The 15,745-nt window shown below is 58.2% G+C and overlaps 2 protein-coding genes and 1 pseudogene across 2 annotated transcripts; all 3 read left to right on the top strand.

Moving 5' to 3' along the window:
- The first annotated feature begins 485 nt into the window (after positions 1–485).
- On the top strand, positions 486–4,381 carry LOC104257438 (protocadherin beta-15). Its single transcript, XM_059825611.1, is given in 3 exon segments — positions 486–1,922; positions 1,924–2,871; positions 4,262–4,381. Coding segments are annotated over 3 exon segments (2,448 nt in total). The 5' UTR covers positions 486–542.
- Positions 4,382–6,078: 1,697 nt separating this feature from the next.
- Positions 6,079–8,585, top strand: LOC104254931 (protocadherin beta-16-like; annotated as a pseudogene).
- Positions 8,586–9,471: 886 nt separating this feature from the next.
- On the top strand, positions 9,472–11,919 carry LOC132318358 (protocadherin beta-15-like). The gene has a single exon (XM_059825463.1). It carries the CDS (start codon positions 9,478–9,480, stop codon positions 11,917–11,919), a length of 2,442 nt encoding a protein of 813 aa, XP_059681446.1. The 5' UTR covers positions 9,472–9,477.
- Positions 11,920–15,745: the final 3,826 nt, after the last annotated feature.

The following is a 15,745-nucleotide window of genomic DNA, read 5'->3' as shown; positions in this document are numbered from 1 at the left end:
ACAGAGGAAAGCCAAGAGCTGCATGTGAAGAGTTCGCGGTTGCGAGCTGGGAAGTGATACCCAGAGCAGCGCTGTGTATGCGGGGAGGGAGCCTGCTTCCAGACGAGGAGAGCATTTACACAGCGCTTTTTGGCTTCGGTTTGGTACGGAGAGTGCAGGTTCAAGCAGCAAACTCCGAAGCAGCAGCTCTGCCCCGAATGAGAAGGCAGAGGAAATATTCCCTCGTGCGACGCTGGGTGGGGGTGTTGGCCGCGGACCGGCCGGTTCCTCTGCCCGCACGGGGTTTGCAGGCACGGGGAGACAAAAAAAAAAGCCGTGTGAGCTGCTCGGGAAGGGCTGCGGGGGACGGAGTCGGGGTGCTCGGGGGTTTTCAGACCCCCCTTACCCGGGATTCCTGACAAACACCTCTCCGCCTCGGACGCCGCTTAAAAATGCTGGGAACCACGGAGGATGGTGGATGGCTTTTCTGGAGAGTAATGGCGAGTGGGAAACGGAGCGGAGGCAGCAAGAGGCAAGTGATCTTGTTTATTCTGTGCGTTTGCATGTGTCGGAGCGGGGCCGAAACCCTCCGCTATTCTCTGGCGGAGGAAATGGAGAGGGACTCCTTTGTCGCCAATATTGCAAACGACCTGGGGGTTGCTCCGAGCCAGCTCGCAGCTCGCAAGGCCCGCGTTGTGTCCGAGGGGAACGAGCAGCTTTTCCGCCTCAATCAAAACACCGGAGTCCTGACGGTAAAGGAGTCGCTGGACCGAGAGGAGATCTGTCCGCAGAGCGATACCTGCACACTCTTCTTTAAGATATTCTTTGAAAATCCGTTGCAGCTGATCCGAGGGGAGGTGGAGGTTCGTGACGTGAACGACAACTCCCCCGTGTTCCCAGAGAAGGAGATGGTTTTAGAGATTCTGGAAACGACACCTCCCGGGTCCCGTTTTCCTCTGGAAAGCGCCCAGGACAAGGACGTGGGCAGCAACGGCTTGCAGAACTACAGCCTCGGGTCCAATTCGCATTTCTCCCTGGCTCTCGGAACAGGGAAAGATGGAGTAAAATACGCGGAGCTCGTCCTAGAGCGGCAGCTGGACCGTGAAGAGCAGCGAGAGCTGAATTTACTCCTCACCGCCACCGACGGCGGCTCGCCACCGAGGTCGGGCACGGCTCAGGTCCGGATCGTGGTGCTGGATGCCAATGACAACATCCCAGTCTTCCGTCACGAGGTCTACGAGGTGCGCCTGGCCGAGAACAGCCCCCCGGAGCAGCTGGTGGTCAGAGTCGCAGCCGCCGATCCCGACGAAGGCTCCAACGGGAAAGTGCGGTACGCCTTCACCCAGACACCGGAGCGGTCCCGGCAGCTCTTCGAGCTGAACCCTGTCACGGGGGAGATACGGGTCGCGGGCAACCTGGACTTCGAGGAAGCGGAAAACCACAAGATGGTGGTGAGAGCCACCGACGGCGGGGGGCTGTCTGCGCATTGCAAAGTGCAGGTGGAGGTCCTGGACGTGAACGACAACTCCCCGGAGATAGCGCTCACCTCCCTCACCGCCTCCATTCCCGAGGACGCCCCGCCCCGGACCGTGGTGGCCCTATTCAGTGTGCGGGACCGGGACTCCGGGGACAACGGCAGAACGGAGTGCTCGATTGACGGGGACTTGCCCTTCAGTCTCACCCCCACTTTTGATAATTACTACGAACTGAGAACAAACGCTGCTCTGGACAGGGAGAGGACGGCGGAGTATAATATCACCATCACAGCCATGGACTGGGGCACTACGCGGTTGAGCTCTCGGGAAATCATCTTCGTGCAGATATCGGACGTGAACGACAATCCCCCAGAGTTCACCCAGGAGATTTACACCATGTCGGTCACGGAGAACAACAGCCCCATGCTACGGATCGGCAGCGTGAACGCCACTGACGCCGACGCGGGAAAAAAACGCTCGCGTAAACTACGCGCTGGTGCGGCAGGAGGGCAAGGAACAGCCCGACGTGTCGGTCAGCTCTGAAAACGGGGACGTTTACATGCTACGCCCGCTGGACTACGAGAAGGTGCGCGCCTTCGAGGTGACGGTGCGCGCCGTCGACGGCGGCTCGCCGCCGCTCAGCTCCCAAGCAGTGCTGCGCGTGGTGGTGCGGGACGAGAACGACAACGCGCCCGTGGTGCTGCACCCGCCCCCCGACAGCAGCGCGGCGGCGGGCGAGCTGGTGCCGCGCTGGGCGCGGGAGGGCTACCTGGTGGCCAAGGTGGTGGCGGTGGACGCGGACGCGGGGCAGAACGCGTGGCTGTCGTACGAGCTGGCCAAAGCGACGGAGCCGGGGCTGTTCCGCGTGGGACTGCACAGCGGCGAGGTGCGCACGGCGCGGGCCGTGGCGGAGAGGGACGCGCCCCGGCAGAGGCTTGTCGTGCTGGTGCGAGACCGCGGGCAGCCGCCGCGCTCCGCCACCGCCACCCTCGGCATCGCCCTGGTGCACGGCTTCTCCGACGACCACTTGCGGGTGAGCGAGGAGGCGCCGGCCGCCGAGCCCGACGGGCCGCTGACCCTGTACCTCATCGTCTGCCTGGCCTGCGTCTCGGCGCTGTTCCTGGCCACCACGGTGGCCGCCGTGGTGGTGAAGGTGCGACGGGCCAGGCGGAGCAAGGCGGAGCCCTTGCCCACGTTCCCGAAGGCTGCCACGGAGAGCAACGCGGGCTCCCTGCCCCGCAGCTACGTGTACGACGTCTGCTTCGCCGCCGGGACCGTCAACAGCGAGTTTCGGTTCCTCAGGCCCCTCTTCCCCTGCTTCCCCGCCGGACTGCCCCCCGGCCCGGGCGAACAGCGGAGCTCGGTGTGCTCACAAGAGGCGGCCAACCTCGGGGACGAAGGCGACTGGGCTGCACAGGTGAGGGACCTGGCCGGGCCGAGGTGATGGGGGGAGCGGGGGTGGAGGGGTGGCGTGTGCTCACCCCTGGCAGCAAGGACTATCGATGTTGCAGAGCTGGTGGTGGAGGAGGCACTGGGGCGGGAGGAGAGGGCAGAGTGGGTCTCAGAGCCGGCGGCGTGGTCCTCCCACGAGGATCCGGCACGGCTCGGCTGCTCCCCAAGAGCTGACTAACGGCGCTTCTCTGAATCCAGCGCTATGCTCTGAGTATTCGCGTTAGATCAAGTCTTTGGTGTCACCGCAAAGGGAGGGCAGGTGGACCACGAGAAGATGAGAAGTAGAGGTATAGATGTGTGATCCACACAGTGGGTCCTGTGCACGCACTGTGTAGAGCCCGTAGGGACCCAGGGCAGGGACGACACCACTCCCAGGGGCATGTCCTCCCGGGAGGCTGCACCACCGGGAATGCAGCGTCCTGTCTAGCGTTATCCGGGACTGCGGGGACAACGGTGCAAAGGGGTGTCACATCACTGGAGGCGTCCCCTGCACTGCTGTTAGGAGCTGGTGCTCGGCGCTGCCAAGTGCCAATCACCAGGGTGGTGGCAGTGAACTCCTGCTGGAGGTCAGGAAGGTGGGGACCTCGGCCATTAAATTTCCTTGTATTTTTGTGACTTGCATAAATAGTCTTGGCCAGAAAAATGTTGATACCGGGGCTTTACAACGCACCCTCCCAGTCCCTTCCTGACCCAGCCGGGTGCCCCCAGACAGTACCAGCATCTCTCTTCCCAGTGCTGCTGTGAACTTAAAGTGAGTCATGTCTGAGATGCCCTTTCAACTCTGGCTGCTCAAATAGCATGGAGGGGACAAAAGGCGGTCATTGAAAGAGCTCCTTCTCTCCTCATGGGGTTACCAGTTTCCGGGGATCCATCTAGCACTTCACAAGAGTCCGGACAACGAACATCTATGAGGCCACCATCTTACGGTCACCCAGTAATATTTTCGTATTTCATAACCACTGATGACTTGGACTCAACTTTACTGCATATTCTCAGAACCGCAGTCGCAGTAGCCCCAGGGGAGACAAGGCCCCGCCTTGATACATCAACATTAAACCACATTCACTGTTTGTGAGAAAGTGGTTTTATTTTGGGCTCTTACCATCTTAAATTACTCCCTCAGACTCATGAAAGGTTTGCAGTAGTGCCTTTGTGATGTCCACAGTGGAGGATAGTTTCTGGCTATAGATTTTTCCCGTCCAGGTCAGAGGCCTGGTCCAACCTCCTCTTTGGCTCTGGGTAGAGAAGAGCGGTGTCACCCATGCAATGGTGTGAGACATGCTCTCTAAGCTTCTCGCTGATGCCTGCTTATCTTCAATGCCCAAATGACAACCTCCACGCTCTGTTCTTTGCAGGGCAGAGCTCCCCTCTCTGAAGACACCGGTCCCAGACCTGCAGAAGCAGCTTGTGCTGCGACCAGGGGGATGGAGCTAAATGTCAATTCTGATCAAAACCCATGGCTCACCCATCAGTAAGCGAGGAGAAAGACAAGCATGTCTCGTCCTCACCGGCTAACGTCCTCACAGGGAAAAGAGAACGAAGGGACCAAACACCCACCAAAAAAGTACCAGGGAGGTACAAGGCTTCTCTGTGAGAGAGCAAAACCACTTTCCACTTGAGTAGTACTTTATTCGTGTAGGTATTTTGTAATTGTGGTATGGGTGGAGGACTGTGTTGCATGTTGGTTACACCGAGATTTGATGAATGATTGTGAGAGTGCTACTGCTTCTGAATCTTAAGGGAAATACTGAAAACTGGAAGCAGATCTTCAAAATAACTTTTTCCTACACCACATTTTCTATGGTTTTTTTTTTTTTTTTTTCTTATGGAGAGGGCTCTGTAATAATGTCTTAATTTTCTGCAGGGTGTTCAATTCCAGGCCAAACAGATATTAAGCAAAATTAAGTGGTGCTTGCAAAGGAATTCCTTAATAACAAGCAGAAGCTGATTACATTAGACACGGCTGATATTGGCACACTTCGCATATTTGACCGGGAGTTTACAGGTTCTCCATACTGTAAAGAGTGGGCTTTGAGCAACGTATTCATTTTTTTTATATATATAATGTAAAGATGAAATGAACATTTCAAGATTTTTTTAGGATAAGGTCGTAGAGAATTAAAAGTACTGTTTGTGGTTTTACAGTAAAGTAGGCTAAAACACTTACAATAAACTTAAGGCACTGTAGACTATAGGGGTTTAAGAAGATTTCTGTTTCCTTTTCAATAATTGGTAATGATCTATAAAGTACTGTGATATTTCCTGTCGCTCACACATTTTTAAGAGTCAAATGCCTGATGACAGAAAACAATAAAACCTACTTGGAACTCCCTCGGGTGAGTGTGCTGGCTTGAAGATCACTTCTCACAGTCATCACCGAAGAAATAGCCACCCCAAGAGCAGGATGTCGGGAATAAATCCGTGCATTTGGAGTGGTTTTTCTGCAGGGGAAATCAGAGGGACCTGGAAGTCGGCCGTTCTCAGAAACCGGAGCAAGGTGGATTTTCTGAGCCAAGCTGAGGTCCGAGAGATGCTGCCCCCAGCCCCTTCGCCGGGGTTCCCAGCCTGAGAGGTCGTGAATTGGGGGAACAATCTCGGTCCATTCCAGAAACCCGCCGAGAATTCCTACGGGGAACTACATGGCGATCGCTGCCGTGGTTCAGGGACCAGCTCACGCTGGATGCTGGACACCTGTAACAATACACAGCTTTTTTAGTTAAACAGCCTAAAAGTAATTTCTTCACTGTGCATAAACAGTCCAAACCGCTGTAGGGAGGGACATTACAAAAAAAAAAATCTTTAAATAAATCTCGTTTTCAAATAAAAGGCAAATAGAAGCACTGCTCGTCCAAGTGGTGGCCATGCCACAGAGTTGTACGGGCAGTTAAATCTGCACGCCCTGACCTCGGGACAGAGGAAGCAGCTGTTTCTCTCTGTTCTGCAGGCTTTGCACTGGGAAATCTCCGCGTCCTTCTGCAGTTCGGACGCCTGGTGCCGCTGCTGACCGCAGAGGCGCGGAGGCTCCGCGCATCTCCCAGATCTACCGCCCCCGGGCCGGGCGGGGCGGTTGGCGGGGCTGCTCCATCCCGGGCTGCTCTGCTCGGGGGTCGGCAGGCTGGATCGGCAGCTCCATCCAGCTCACAGGGGGAGGTAATCGGTTTGCTGGGAGGGAATGGAGCTGACGAAGAGCGAGGAACCGCTCCCAGGGCAAGCGGTGGCTCTGATCCTGCTACTCTGCGTGTCGGAGATGAGAGCAGAAACCACCCGGTACTCTCTGCCCGAAGAGGCGGAGAGAGGCTCCTTCGTGGCGAATATCGCTAAGGATTTGGGACTGACAGGCAAGGAATTATTGGCTCGACAGGCTCGGCTCGTTCCTGAAGGAGAAAAGCAGTATTTACAGCTAAACCAACACACCGGGGATTTGGTGGTGCGAGAGCAGATGGATCGGGAGGAGCTGTGCGGGCAGAGCGAGCCCTGCCTGGTGCGTTTCGAGGTGCTGCTGGAGAGCCCACTGCAGTCCTTCTGAGCTGAGGTAAGCCTCACCGACATAAATGATCATGCTCCTGTATTCTTAAATAAAGAGATAGTTTTAAAGATCCCGGAAACTGCAATGCCGGCGGCTCGATTTTTGTTGGAAAGTGCTCAGGATCCAGATGTGGGGAACAACAGCCTTCAGCATTACAGCATCAGCTCGAACGACTATTTCCATATCTACACCAGGAGGTGGAGTGACGGCAGGAGGTACGCCAAGCTGGTGTTGGACCGATCCCTGTACCGCGAGCAGCGCGCAGAATTGGCTTTCAGTATCACGGCTGTGGACGGTGGGTCTCCACCGCGCTCTGGTACAGCCTTAATCCGCGTGGTAATCCTGGATATAAATGACAACATCCCGGTATTTACCCGTAGTCTGTATAAAGTCCCAGTATTAGAAAATAGCTCCCAGGATACTGTAGTGGCGGCGGTGTCTGCTAGCGATTTAGACTCAGGAAAGAACGGGGAAATAGCCTATTCCATAGTTCAAAATTCAGAGGAAAATCGCCAGGCGTTTAAAATAAATTCTGAGACAGGGCAGATTCGACTCAAAAAGCCTGTGGATTATGAAGAAACAAAGACCTACGAGATCGACGTCCAGGCCACAGACGGAGGGGGCCTGTCGGCGCACTGCAAGGTGGAGGTGTGGGTGGAGGACGTAAACGACAACGCCCCCGAGGTGATCATCACCTCCCTCACCAGTACCCTCTCGGAAGCCGCCCCGCCGAACACCGTGGTGGCCCTCTTCAACGTGCGGGACCGGGACACGGGGGACAACGGCAGGACGAGCTGCGAGCTGCCGGGCGAGCAGCCCTTCAGCATCACGCGGCTGGCGGCCGACGCGTACTCGCTGGTGACATCGGAGGATCTGGACCGGGAGCAGGTGCGGAGTACAACGTGACGGTCCTGGCCCGCGATGAGGTCTCCCCCGCGCTCTCGGGATCCAAGACGCTTCTCGTGCGGCTCTTGGACGTGAATGACAACGCGCCCACTTTCGCCCAGGACGTTGACACCATGGTGCTGAGCGAAAACGAGCCCGCGGGGACGAACCTGGGCCGCTTGACCGCCACGGACGCCGACGCGGGAAAAAACGCCCGCGTGAGATACACGCTGGGGCCGCTCCCGCCGGACGCCCCCGCTGCAGCACCCTTCGTGTCCGTGGACGCAGAGGGCGGAACCGTGCGGACGCTGCGCCCGCTGGACTACGAGAAGGTGCGCGCCTTCGAGGTGACGGTGCGCGCCGTCGACGGCGGCTCGCCGCCGCTCAGCTCCCAAGCAGTGCTGCGCGTGGTGGTGCGGGACGAGAACGACAACGCGCCCGTGGTGCTGCACCCGCCCCCCGACAGCAGCGCGGCGGCGGGCGAGCTGGTGCCGCGCTGGGCGCGGGAGGGCTACCTGGTGGCCAAGGTGGTGGCGGTGGACGCGGACGCGGGGCAGAACGCGTGGCTGTCGTACGAGCTGGCCAAAGCGACGGAGCCGAGGCTGTTTCGCGTGGGGCTGCACAGCGGCGAGGTGCGCACGGCGCGGGCCGTGGCGGAGAGGGACGCGCCCCGGCAGAGGCTCGTCGTGCTGGTGCGAGACCGCGGGCAGCCGCCGCGCTCCGCCACCGCCACCCTCGGCATCGCCCTGGTGCACGGCTTCTCCGACGCCTTCCTCGAGCTCAACCACGCTCCAGCGGGCAGGCAGCAGCAGCAGAAGCCGCGGGCGGACGAGGAGCACCCGCTCACAACTTATCTCACCGCATCCCTGGGCTGCCTCTTGTCGCTCTTCTTCCTGTCCATCCTCGCCTTGTCGGCGGCCAAGCTCTGCAAGGCTCGCCTCCGGGCAAGCCTTTCCCCTGCCTCTGCCCGCGGCTCCGCTGGCGGCGACTTCGCCGCCCGGGGCGCGGCCGCGGCCGGCACGGGCACTCCCTCGCCGCCTTACCGCTACCAAGGGTGCCTGACCGCCGGCTCGGGGAGGAGCGAATTCCAGTTGCTGAGGCCCGTCCTGCCCAGCCCGCAGAGCAGCGCTGAGGCGGGGGCGGGCAAGGACCAAGAGCCGCCGCGCAGCTCGCAGCCCGCTGGCGAGAGGGAAGCCGACCCGGCGAGCACAGCCCCTCGTCCCCTTCAGCCGCCGGACTGGCCGGCCGGCAGGCGCGTCCACGCCTGAGGAGCCGTGCTGGCACCCGCCTCCCTTCGCCGTCCGCAGCCTGAGCTTCCCGAGTCGATGCGGTGCCGAGCTGTGCCGTTCCCCGCGCGCTGCCCCTGCGGAGGCTCTCGCCCGGCTTCTGCGGCCGGGGAAGGCGGCTCAGTCCCTCCGGGCTGCGCCTCCGCCGCGCGCTGCCGCGGGAAAGGCCTTGTGCTTGTCTCGCCGCCGTGTTTCCCGGAGGGTGCGGACTGGGCTCCCGGGAGCCGAGCGCGCACGCCTGTCCGCGGGCTCTGGGCAGCGGGGAGCGGGGGAAGGCGCGGGGCAGCCGCCGTCGCTGCCCGGGCGCTCGGGCGCCAGCGGCGGCCCCGCAGGACTCTCGGCGCCCCTTGCCTGCGCGTCCCTCCCCGGCGCGGTGTGCGCGCGTCCTGCGGCGGGAGCGCGCGCGGGCGAGCGGCCGGCAGCCGCGCGTGTGCGCACTGGTCCGTGTGCCGGTGCGAGCCGGCGGCGCGGGCGGCGGGCGGCGGTGGGCGCAGTCCCGCCGCGGGCCGCAGGGTGGTGCTCCCGGCCAAGGCGGCGGCGAGCGGCTGCGGGCGGGGAGGCGGCCGAGCCCAGCCGGCCCTGCCCAGCCCAGCCCAGCCCAGCCCAGCCGACCGAGCCGAGCCGAGCGCAGCCCAGCCGAGCCGAGCCGAGCCGAGCCGAGCCGAGCCGAGCGGCGAGCGGCGGCGAGCGGTGCCCCGTGCCATCCGCTGCCGGGCCACGGCGGCCGCGCTCCGGGCCGCCAGCCGGACGCGGCGAGAGGGACGAAGGGAGGGAGGGCGCCCGCCCGCCGCCCCGCCGCGCTGCTGCCGGTCGCCGCTTTCCGCAGAGGACTGCGCCGGCGATCCGCGAGACGGAGGCTGCCCGCCGCCCCGACATGGCGATCGCAAGGCAAGTGCTTTGTCTCTCCGCTTTCCTCTCCCTGCCGCACGCTCGCTCCGAGCCCATCCGCTACTCCGTGGCCGAGGAGGCGGAGAGCGGCTCCGTGGTCGCCAACGTGGCGGAGGACGCGGGGCTGGCCCCGGCGCAGCTCTCGGCTCGCCGCGCGCGCCTGGCCTCGGAGGACGGCCGGCAGCGCTTTCGCTTAGACCGCGGCACCGGCCGCCTCGTCGTGGCCGAGAGGCTGGACCGGGAGGAGCTGTGCGGCCAGTCCGGGCCGTGCACGCTGCCCTTCGAGCTGCTGCTGGCAGACCCCCTGCAGTTCTTTCGGGTCGAGGTGGCCGTGGAGGACATCAATGACCATTCGCCCGTTTTCCCGGAGGAACATGTCACTCTTAAGATCCTGGAAACGAGCAACCCGGGCTCGCGTTTCCCGCTGGAGGGGGCTCGGGACCTGGATATTGGCAGCAACAGCATCCAGGCTTACAGCCTCGCTCCCGAGAACGAGTACTTTAGTGTCTCCTTTGGGAGTCGGATAAAGGGCAAGAAGTATGTGGAACTGGTGTTGGAAAAGCCTCTAGACAGAGAGGAGCAGGCGGAGTATGGTTTCAGTCTCATCGCTGTGGATGGAGGCTCTCCACCGAGGAGTGGGACCACCCAAATCCACATTGTTGTTCTAGATGTAAATGACAACACCCCCATCTTCACGCAGGAGCTGTATGTTGGGCAGGTTTCGGAAAACACACCAGAGGGCTCTGTGGTTCTCAGCGTGGTGGCAACTGATCTGGATGCGGGACCTAATGGGGACATCTCCTACCAGTTCAGCCAAGCCATAGGCCAGAGCCACTCGGCATTCACGCTTGACCCCAAGAGTGGTGAAATTCGACTTACCAAGCCTCTGGACTTTGAGGCAGCAGAGAATCACGAGCTCAGCGTGCGGGCCACAGATGGCGGGGGGCTGTCGGCAATCTGCAAGGTTTTGGTGGAGGTGGTGGATGTGAACGACAATGCACCGGAGCTGGTGGTCAGTTCCTTCAGCAGCCCCCTCCCCGAGAACGCATTACCTGGGACAGTGGTCGCCCTCTTTACTGTCAGGGACCGGGATGCTGGTGCCAACGGGAAGATCAGCTGTGTCCTTGAAGACCAGCTGTCGTTCTCCCTGCGGCCAGCCTATAAGAATTACTATGAGCTGGTGACCGTGAGTGCTCTGGACCGGGAGGAGACAGCACAGTACATCCTGACTGTTACAGCAGCAGACGCGGGGTCACCTCCTCTGACAACCACCCAGACCTTCACAGTGGACATCTCCGATGTCAATGACAACGCACCTGTCTTCAACCAGACATCGTACACCATGCACGTGCGTGAGAACAATGTCCCCACAGTGCTTGTTGGAGCCGTCAGCGCTGTGGATGCCGACGTGGGGCCCAATGCCAAGGTGACCTATTCCCTGGCACTGGCCCACCCCGCAGAGCGGCCTCCCTGCTCCTGCATCTCCGTGAACTCTGAGAACGGGCACGTGTTTGTGCTGCGGCCTCTGGACTATGAGCAGGTGAGGCAGATCGAGGTCTTGGTGAGGGCCTCTGATGCAGGGTCTCCTCCCCTTAGTGCCAACGTCACTGTCCGCCTCGTTGTGGTGGATGAGAACGACAATGCACCGCTGGTGCTGTACCCCTCACAGGACAGCAGCGCACCATCGAGCGAGCTGGTGCCCATGTCGGCTGAGGCGGGCTACCTCATCACCAAAGTGGTGGCTGTTGATGCCGACTCAGGCCAGAACTCATGGCTCTCGTACCACCTGCTGCGGGCTACCGACCCCGGGCTGTTTGCGGTGGGTGCCCAAAGCGGGGAGGTGCGGCTGAGGAGGCCAGTGACAGAGAGAGATGCCGTGAAGCAGAAGCTTGTTGTCCTAGTGCGAGACAACGGGCGGCCACCACTCTCGGCCACTGCTGCACTGAGCGCACTCCTGCTCAATGACTTCTCAGACGCGCGCCTATCGCATAGCAGCCTGGCCACGGAGGATGAAGGCGACTCCCTGACAACCTATTTAATCATTTCATTGGTCTTTGTCTCAGTGCTCTTCCTCGCATCCATGGCAGCCTTCATCACTCTCAAGGTGTGCAAGAGAAAGGACCTGAAGGGTGGGCATGTGCTTTACGGCCCTGGCAACTTGCAGAGCAGCCTGGCCGATGTGGCTGCTGCAGGGACCCTGCCCCACGCCTATTGCTATGAGATCAGCCTCACAACGGGCTCGGGCAACAGTGAGTTCAAGTTCCTGAAGCCCATCCTCCCCAGCCTGCCACCACAGCAGTGTGCCACAGGTGGGGGCACCGATGAGGAACAAGATTTCCCTCATGGCCCCCTTACCATGGAGGACGTGGCAGCAGAACACCCCGGGATGCTCTCTGCAGAACAGTTCAATAGTCTTTCCTTTAACTAGCACGGAGTCAGCACAGCCAGAGGCTTCATGCCTCGCGATGGGAAGGGTTCCGGGCTACAACATATGGCAATGGTTCGTCCAGAGTAAATCTGTATTTGCAATTGGCATCACCAATTTCCCTCAAATTCTGGAGTCAGAAGAAATGTTGTCTCACCCTCCAAAACACATACAAACAATAGAAAGTAAGGCTCCCTCAGTCAGGTAATAATATATTTCGGCTGTCTTATGGTTGTTTCTGAAATGCTTCCAGAGTGGGTTTAGGTCGAGGGGCCCCACCTAAGTTCTTGTCTCACTTGCTGTCAGGCAAGACTGTCGACTTCTGATTCTGTGCTGTAACGCCATGGCATGGTCGGGTAGACAAACCACATGCTCGCTGAAATGCACGAAGCCCTCGCCCAGGGTCAGGAAAGCAAGGAATTTGTGAGTACTGTGTTACAAGGTGGGGCAAGCACGGGGCTCTTTCTTCTCTGGGTTCTGGATGTCTCTGTGTGAGATGTGTGGGCTCTGTGTGTTTGCCTTCTGGTCACCATGTCTGTCCGTACAGCCGTTGTGTGTCTGCATATGCTGCACAAAAGCTGCCCGGTAAGACAGGGAGTTGCTCGCATCCAGCCATTGCAATACATGCAATTCCAGGTCATCAGGCAGGAAAGGTATTTTGACCCTTTGAGTACAGAAGTCTCATCTTCTCTAAGGGAGAACAGCAAAATGCACAATGAGATTTTCCTTTGGTGTGTGAGGGGGGTGGGGGTGGGTGGGCTATTGGAAATACAGCAGCACAAGCAGTGTTAGCATAGACTGTAACTGTACAGAGATTTTTTGATGGGAGTGGAAAGCTGTGCCGATATGATTTTCTGGGTTTGTGTTAAGAGCATTTGCATTCTCCTTTTTGACCTTTCTCCTTCTGCTCTGTGAACTGTGTTTGAGCATTGTCTTAGCTATTCCTCTTAAGAAGAACTGTGACCCTATGTATAATAACGGATTGTTTGAATGAAGGCAGTGTGGCAGGGAATATTTGGAAACCCTCACACTGTGTTGTGCTGCAGGTATAAACTGTACTGTTTTGGACCGGGATATCCTTGTGTGTAAAAGTGAAATAAAGAGAACGCCTGAATGTCTTGTGTGGAGACAGTCTTTGTAGAGATGTTCTTTCTGGGAAAGCTCTGTCAAAGTTTTCCAAAGGCCGGGAGTTTTTTTCTTATTCCATCTGTTGGCTGAGGTAAAGTTGAGCGGGTACATTTCTTCAGTTTGGAGAATCAGCCAAAGGAGCACTGAGGAAAATTGTGGGGAGCAGGGATCTGCTGGCAGGCCTCTGCGGGTCTTCTGAGCACTGAGCTTCTGGCTGCGACAGGGCCCAGTTCGATCCAGGTATGGGGAAACTGTCCCCCTACCCTAACAGGGGCCCTGGGTGTGTAAAGGCCTCTGCAAAGCAGCGAGGTGGGGGGAGTGACCTTTCCAACTCTCCTGACAGCTCCAGCTGCGGATGACAACTGTGAGGTGTTTGAGCACAAAGTGCTTTGATTCTGAAGTTTTTGGGGGGATGGATGGCACAAAGTCAGCAAACATGTTTCCTTGGGGAAGCAGTTGGGGTAGCGCCAGGAGGTGGGGAGTTGGTGGGTGAAAGCTGCTACCAGGGAGAGCATTTACTCTTTGGAAACGCAGAGGACTGCAGCCGTCCCTTCTGCAAGGCCCTGATAAAAAGTTAGGTCCTGAGGACAGGCTGGTGTAGCGATGCTGACCAGAAGACCATCGTACACCAAGGACTGACTGACCCACAATCCAGTTAACTGGGGAAAGGCACAGGCTTGTGCTGTGCTGCATAAATCCCTGGTGAGCAGGATAAACTCGGGCAGCTCATTGTTAAGCAAGGAGCCTGCAGGCAGCTCCCAATTGCACTGGTGAGAATGCCACCTGGGAGCAACAAGTCTGCATGGGAGCTTCCTTTACTGTGACACTAGAAACGATGAATAGAATTGCTGTCTTGCAGGGCAGTCCTAAAATGGCTTGAATGACTGAAATGGGGGCAGTCTTTCTTTTCCGTGACCGGGGTCTGCATGGCACGCTGTGGGTGGCTGGAGCCCTGTGTGAAGCTGCTCTGCTCAGATTTCTCTGCATCAAAAGGGATGTAGGATTATCTATGCTCATCTCTTCCAGTAGTGTGACCTATAATGAACAGAGTAGTGAATGACATCTTCGAGAGTCGGCGTGTCTCTATTACTGAGATGGCAAGGACCCAGCACCTCCTGGTGTAAAACAGCAGCTTCTGGGGTCATTCCAGCTTGAGTGACTGGTTGTCTGATGAAGTCCATAACTAATTGGGACCCCCTGGGAAGCTGCCCTCAGGGACAGGGCAGCAGAACAGAGCTGGCAGATCTTTAAGGACCCTTTCCACAGGGCACACGCAAGAGCTCTCCATCCCCATGTGTAAGAAATCAGGAAAGGAAGGCAAGCGACCGGCATGACCGTGTATACACTTGCTGGTCAAACAGAAGGTCAAGTAGTAACTGCACAGGCAGTGGAAGCAAGGACAGGTGTCCTGGGAACAGTCCAGAGATACTGCCCAGTTGTGTAGGGATGGGATCAGGAAAGCCAAGGCACAGCTGGAGCTGAACTTGGCAAGGGATACAAAGAATAATAAGAAGGGCTTCTGCAGGTACGTCAGCCAGGAAAGGAAGGTCAGAGAAAGTGTACCCTCTCTGACGAACACCACTGGCAAACAGGCCACAAGAGATGAGGAGAAGCATGAGGTACTCAACAACTTTTTTGCCTCAGTCTTCACTGGCAATCTCTCCCCACACCTCTTGAGTGGATGGACCTCAAGGCAGGGACTGGGGGAGCAAAGTCCCTCCCACAGGAAGCAAATATCAGGTTCGAGACCTCCTGAGGAACCTGAAACATGCATAAGTCTATGGGACAAGACGAGATGCACTTCAGAGTCCTGAGGGAATTGGCTGATGTTGTTGCCAAGCCACTCTCCATGATTTTGGAAAACTCATGGCAGTCAGGTGAAGTCCCTGGTCACTGGAAAAATGGGAACCATTGCACCCATTTCTCAAAAGGGTAGAAAGGAGGACCCTGGGAACAACGGACCTGTCGGCCTCGGCTCTTTGCCTGGGAAGATCATGGAACAGATCCTCCTAGAAGCTATGCGAAGGCACATGGAGGACAGGGAGGTGATTCAAGACAGCCAGCGTGGCTTCACCCAGGGCAAGTCTTGCCTGATCGACCTAGTGGCCTTTTATGACAGAGTGACTACATCAGTGGACAGGGGAAGAGCTACGGATGTCATCTATCTGGACTTCTGGAAGGCCTTTGACACAGTCCCCCACAACATCCTTCTCTCTAAATTGGAGACAGTTGGGTTTGATGGATGGACTCTTTGTTGGCTAAGGAATTGGCTGGATGATCACATGCAATAGGGGAGAGGTCAACAGCTCAACATCCAGATGGAGGTCAGTCATGAGTAGTGTTCCTCAGGGGTCCATATGGGGACCAGTGCAGTTCAATATCGTCATCAAAGACATAGGTAGTTGAATCGAGTGCACCCTCAGCACATTTGCAGATGACACCAAGCTGAGTGGTGTAGTTGACACAGCTGAGGGATGGGATGCCATTCAGAGGGACCTGGACAAGCTTGAGAAGTGGGCCCATGTGAACCTCACAAGGTTCAACAAGGCCAAGTGCAAGGTCCTGCACCTGGGTCCAGGCAATTCCTAGTATCAATATAGGCTGACGGAAGAAGGGTTGAGAGCAGCCCTGCCAAGAAGGACTTGGGGGTCCTGGTAGATGAGAAAATGGACATGAGCTGGCAGCGTGCACTTGGAACCCA

This window comes from Gavia stellata, chromosome 16, assembly GCF_030936135.1.
Source record: "Gavia stellata isolate bGavSte3 chromosome 16, bGavSte3.hap2, whole genome shotgun sequence".
NCBI lineage: Eukaryota > Metazoa > Chordata > Aves > Gaviiformes > Gaviidae > Gavia > Gavia stellata.
Note: the sequence above shows the minus strand (reverse complement) of the source record. Positions and strands in the feature narration are given on the sequence as shown.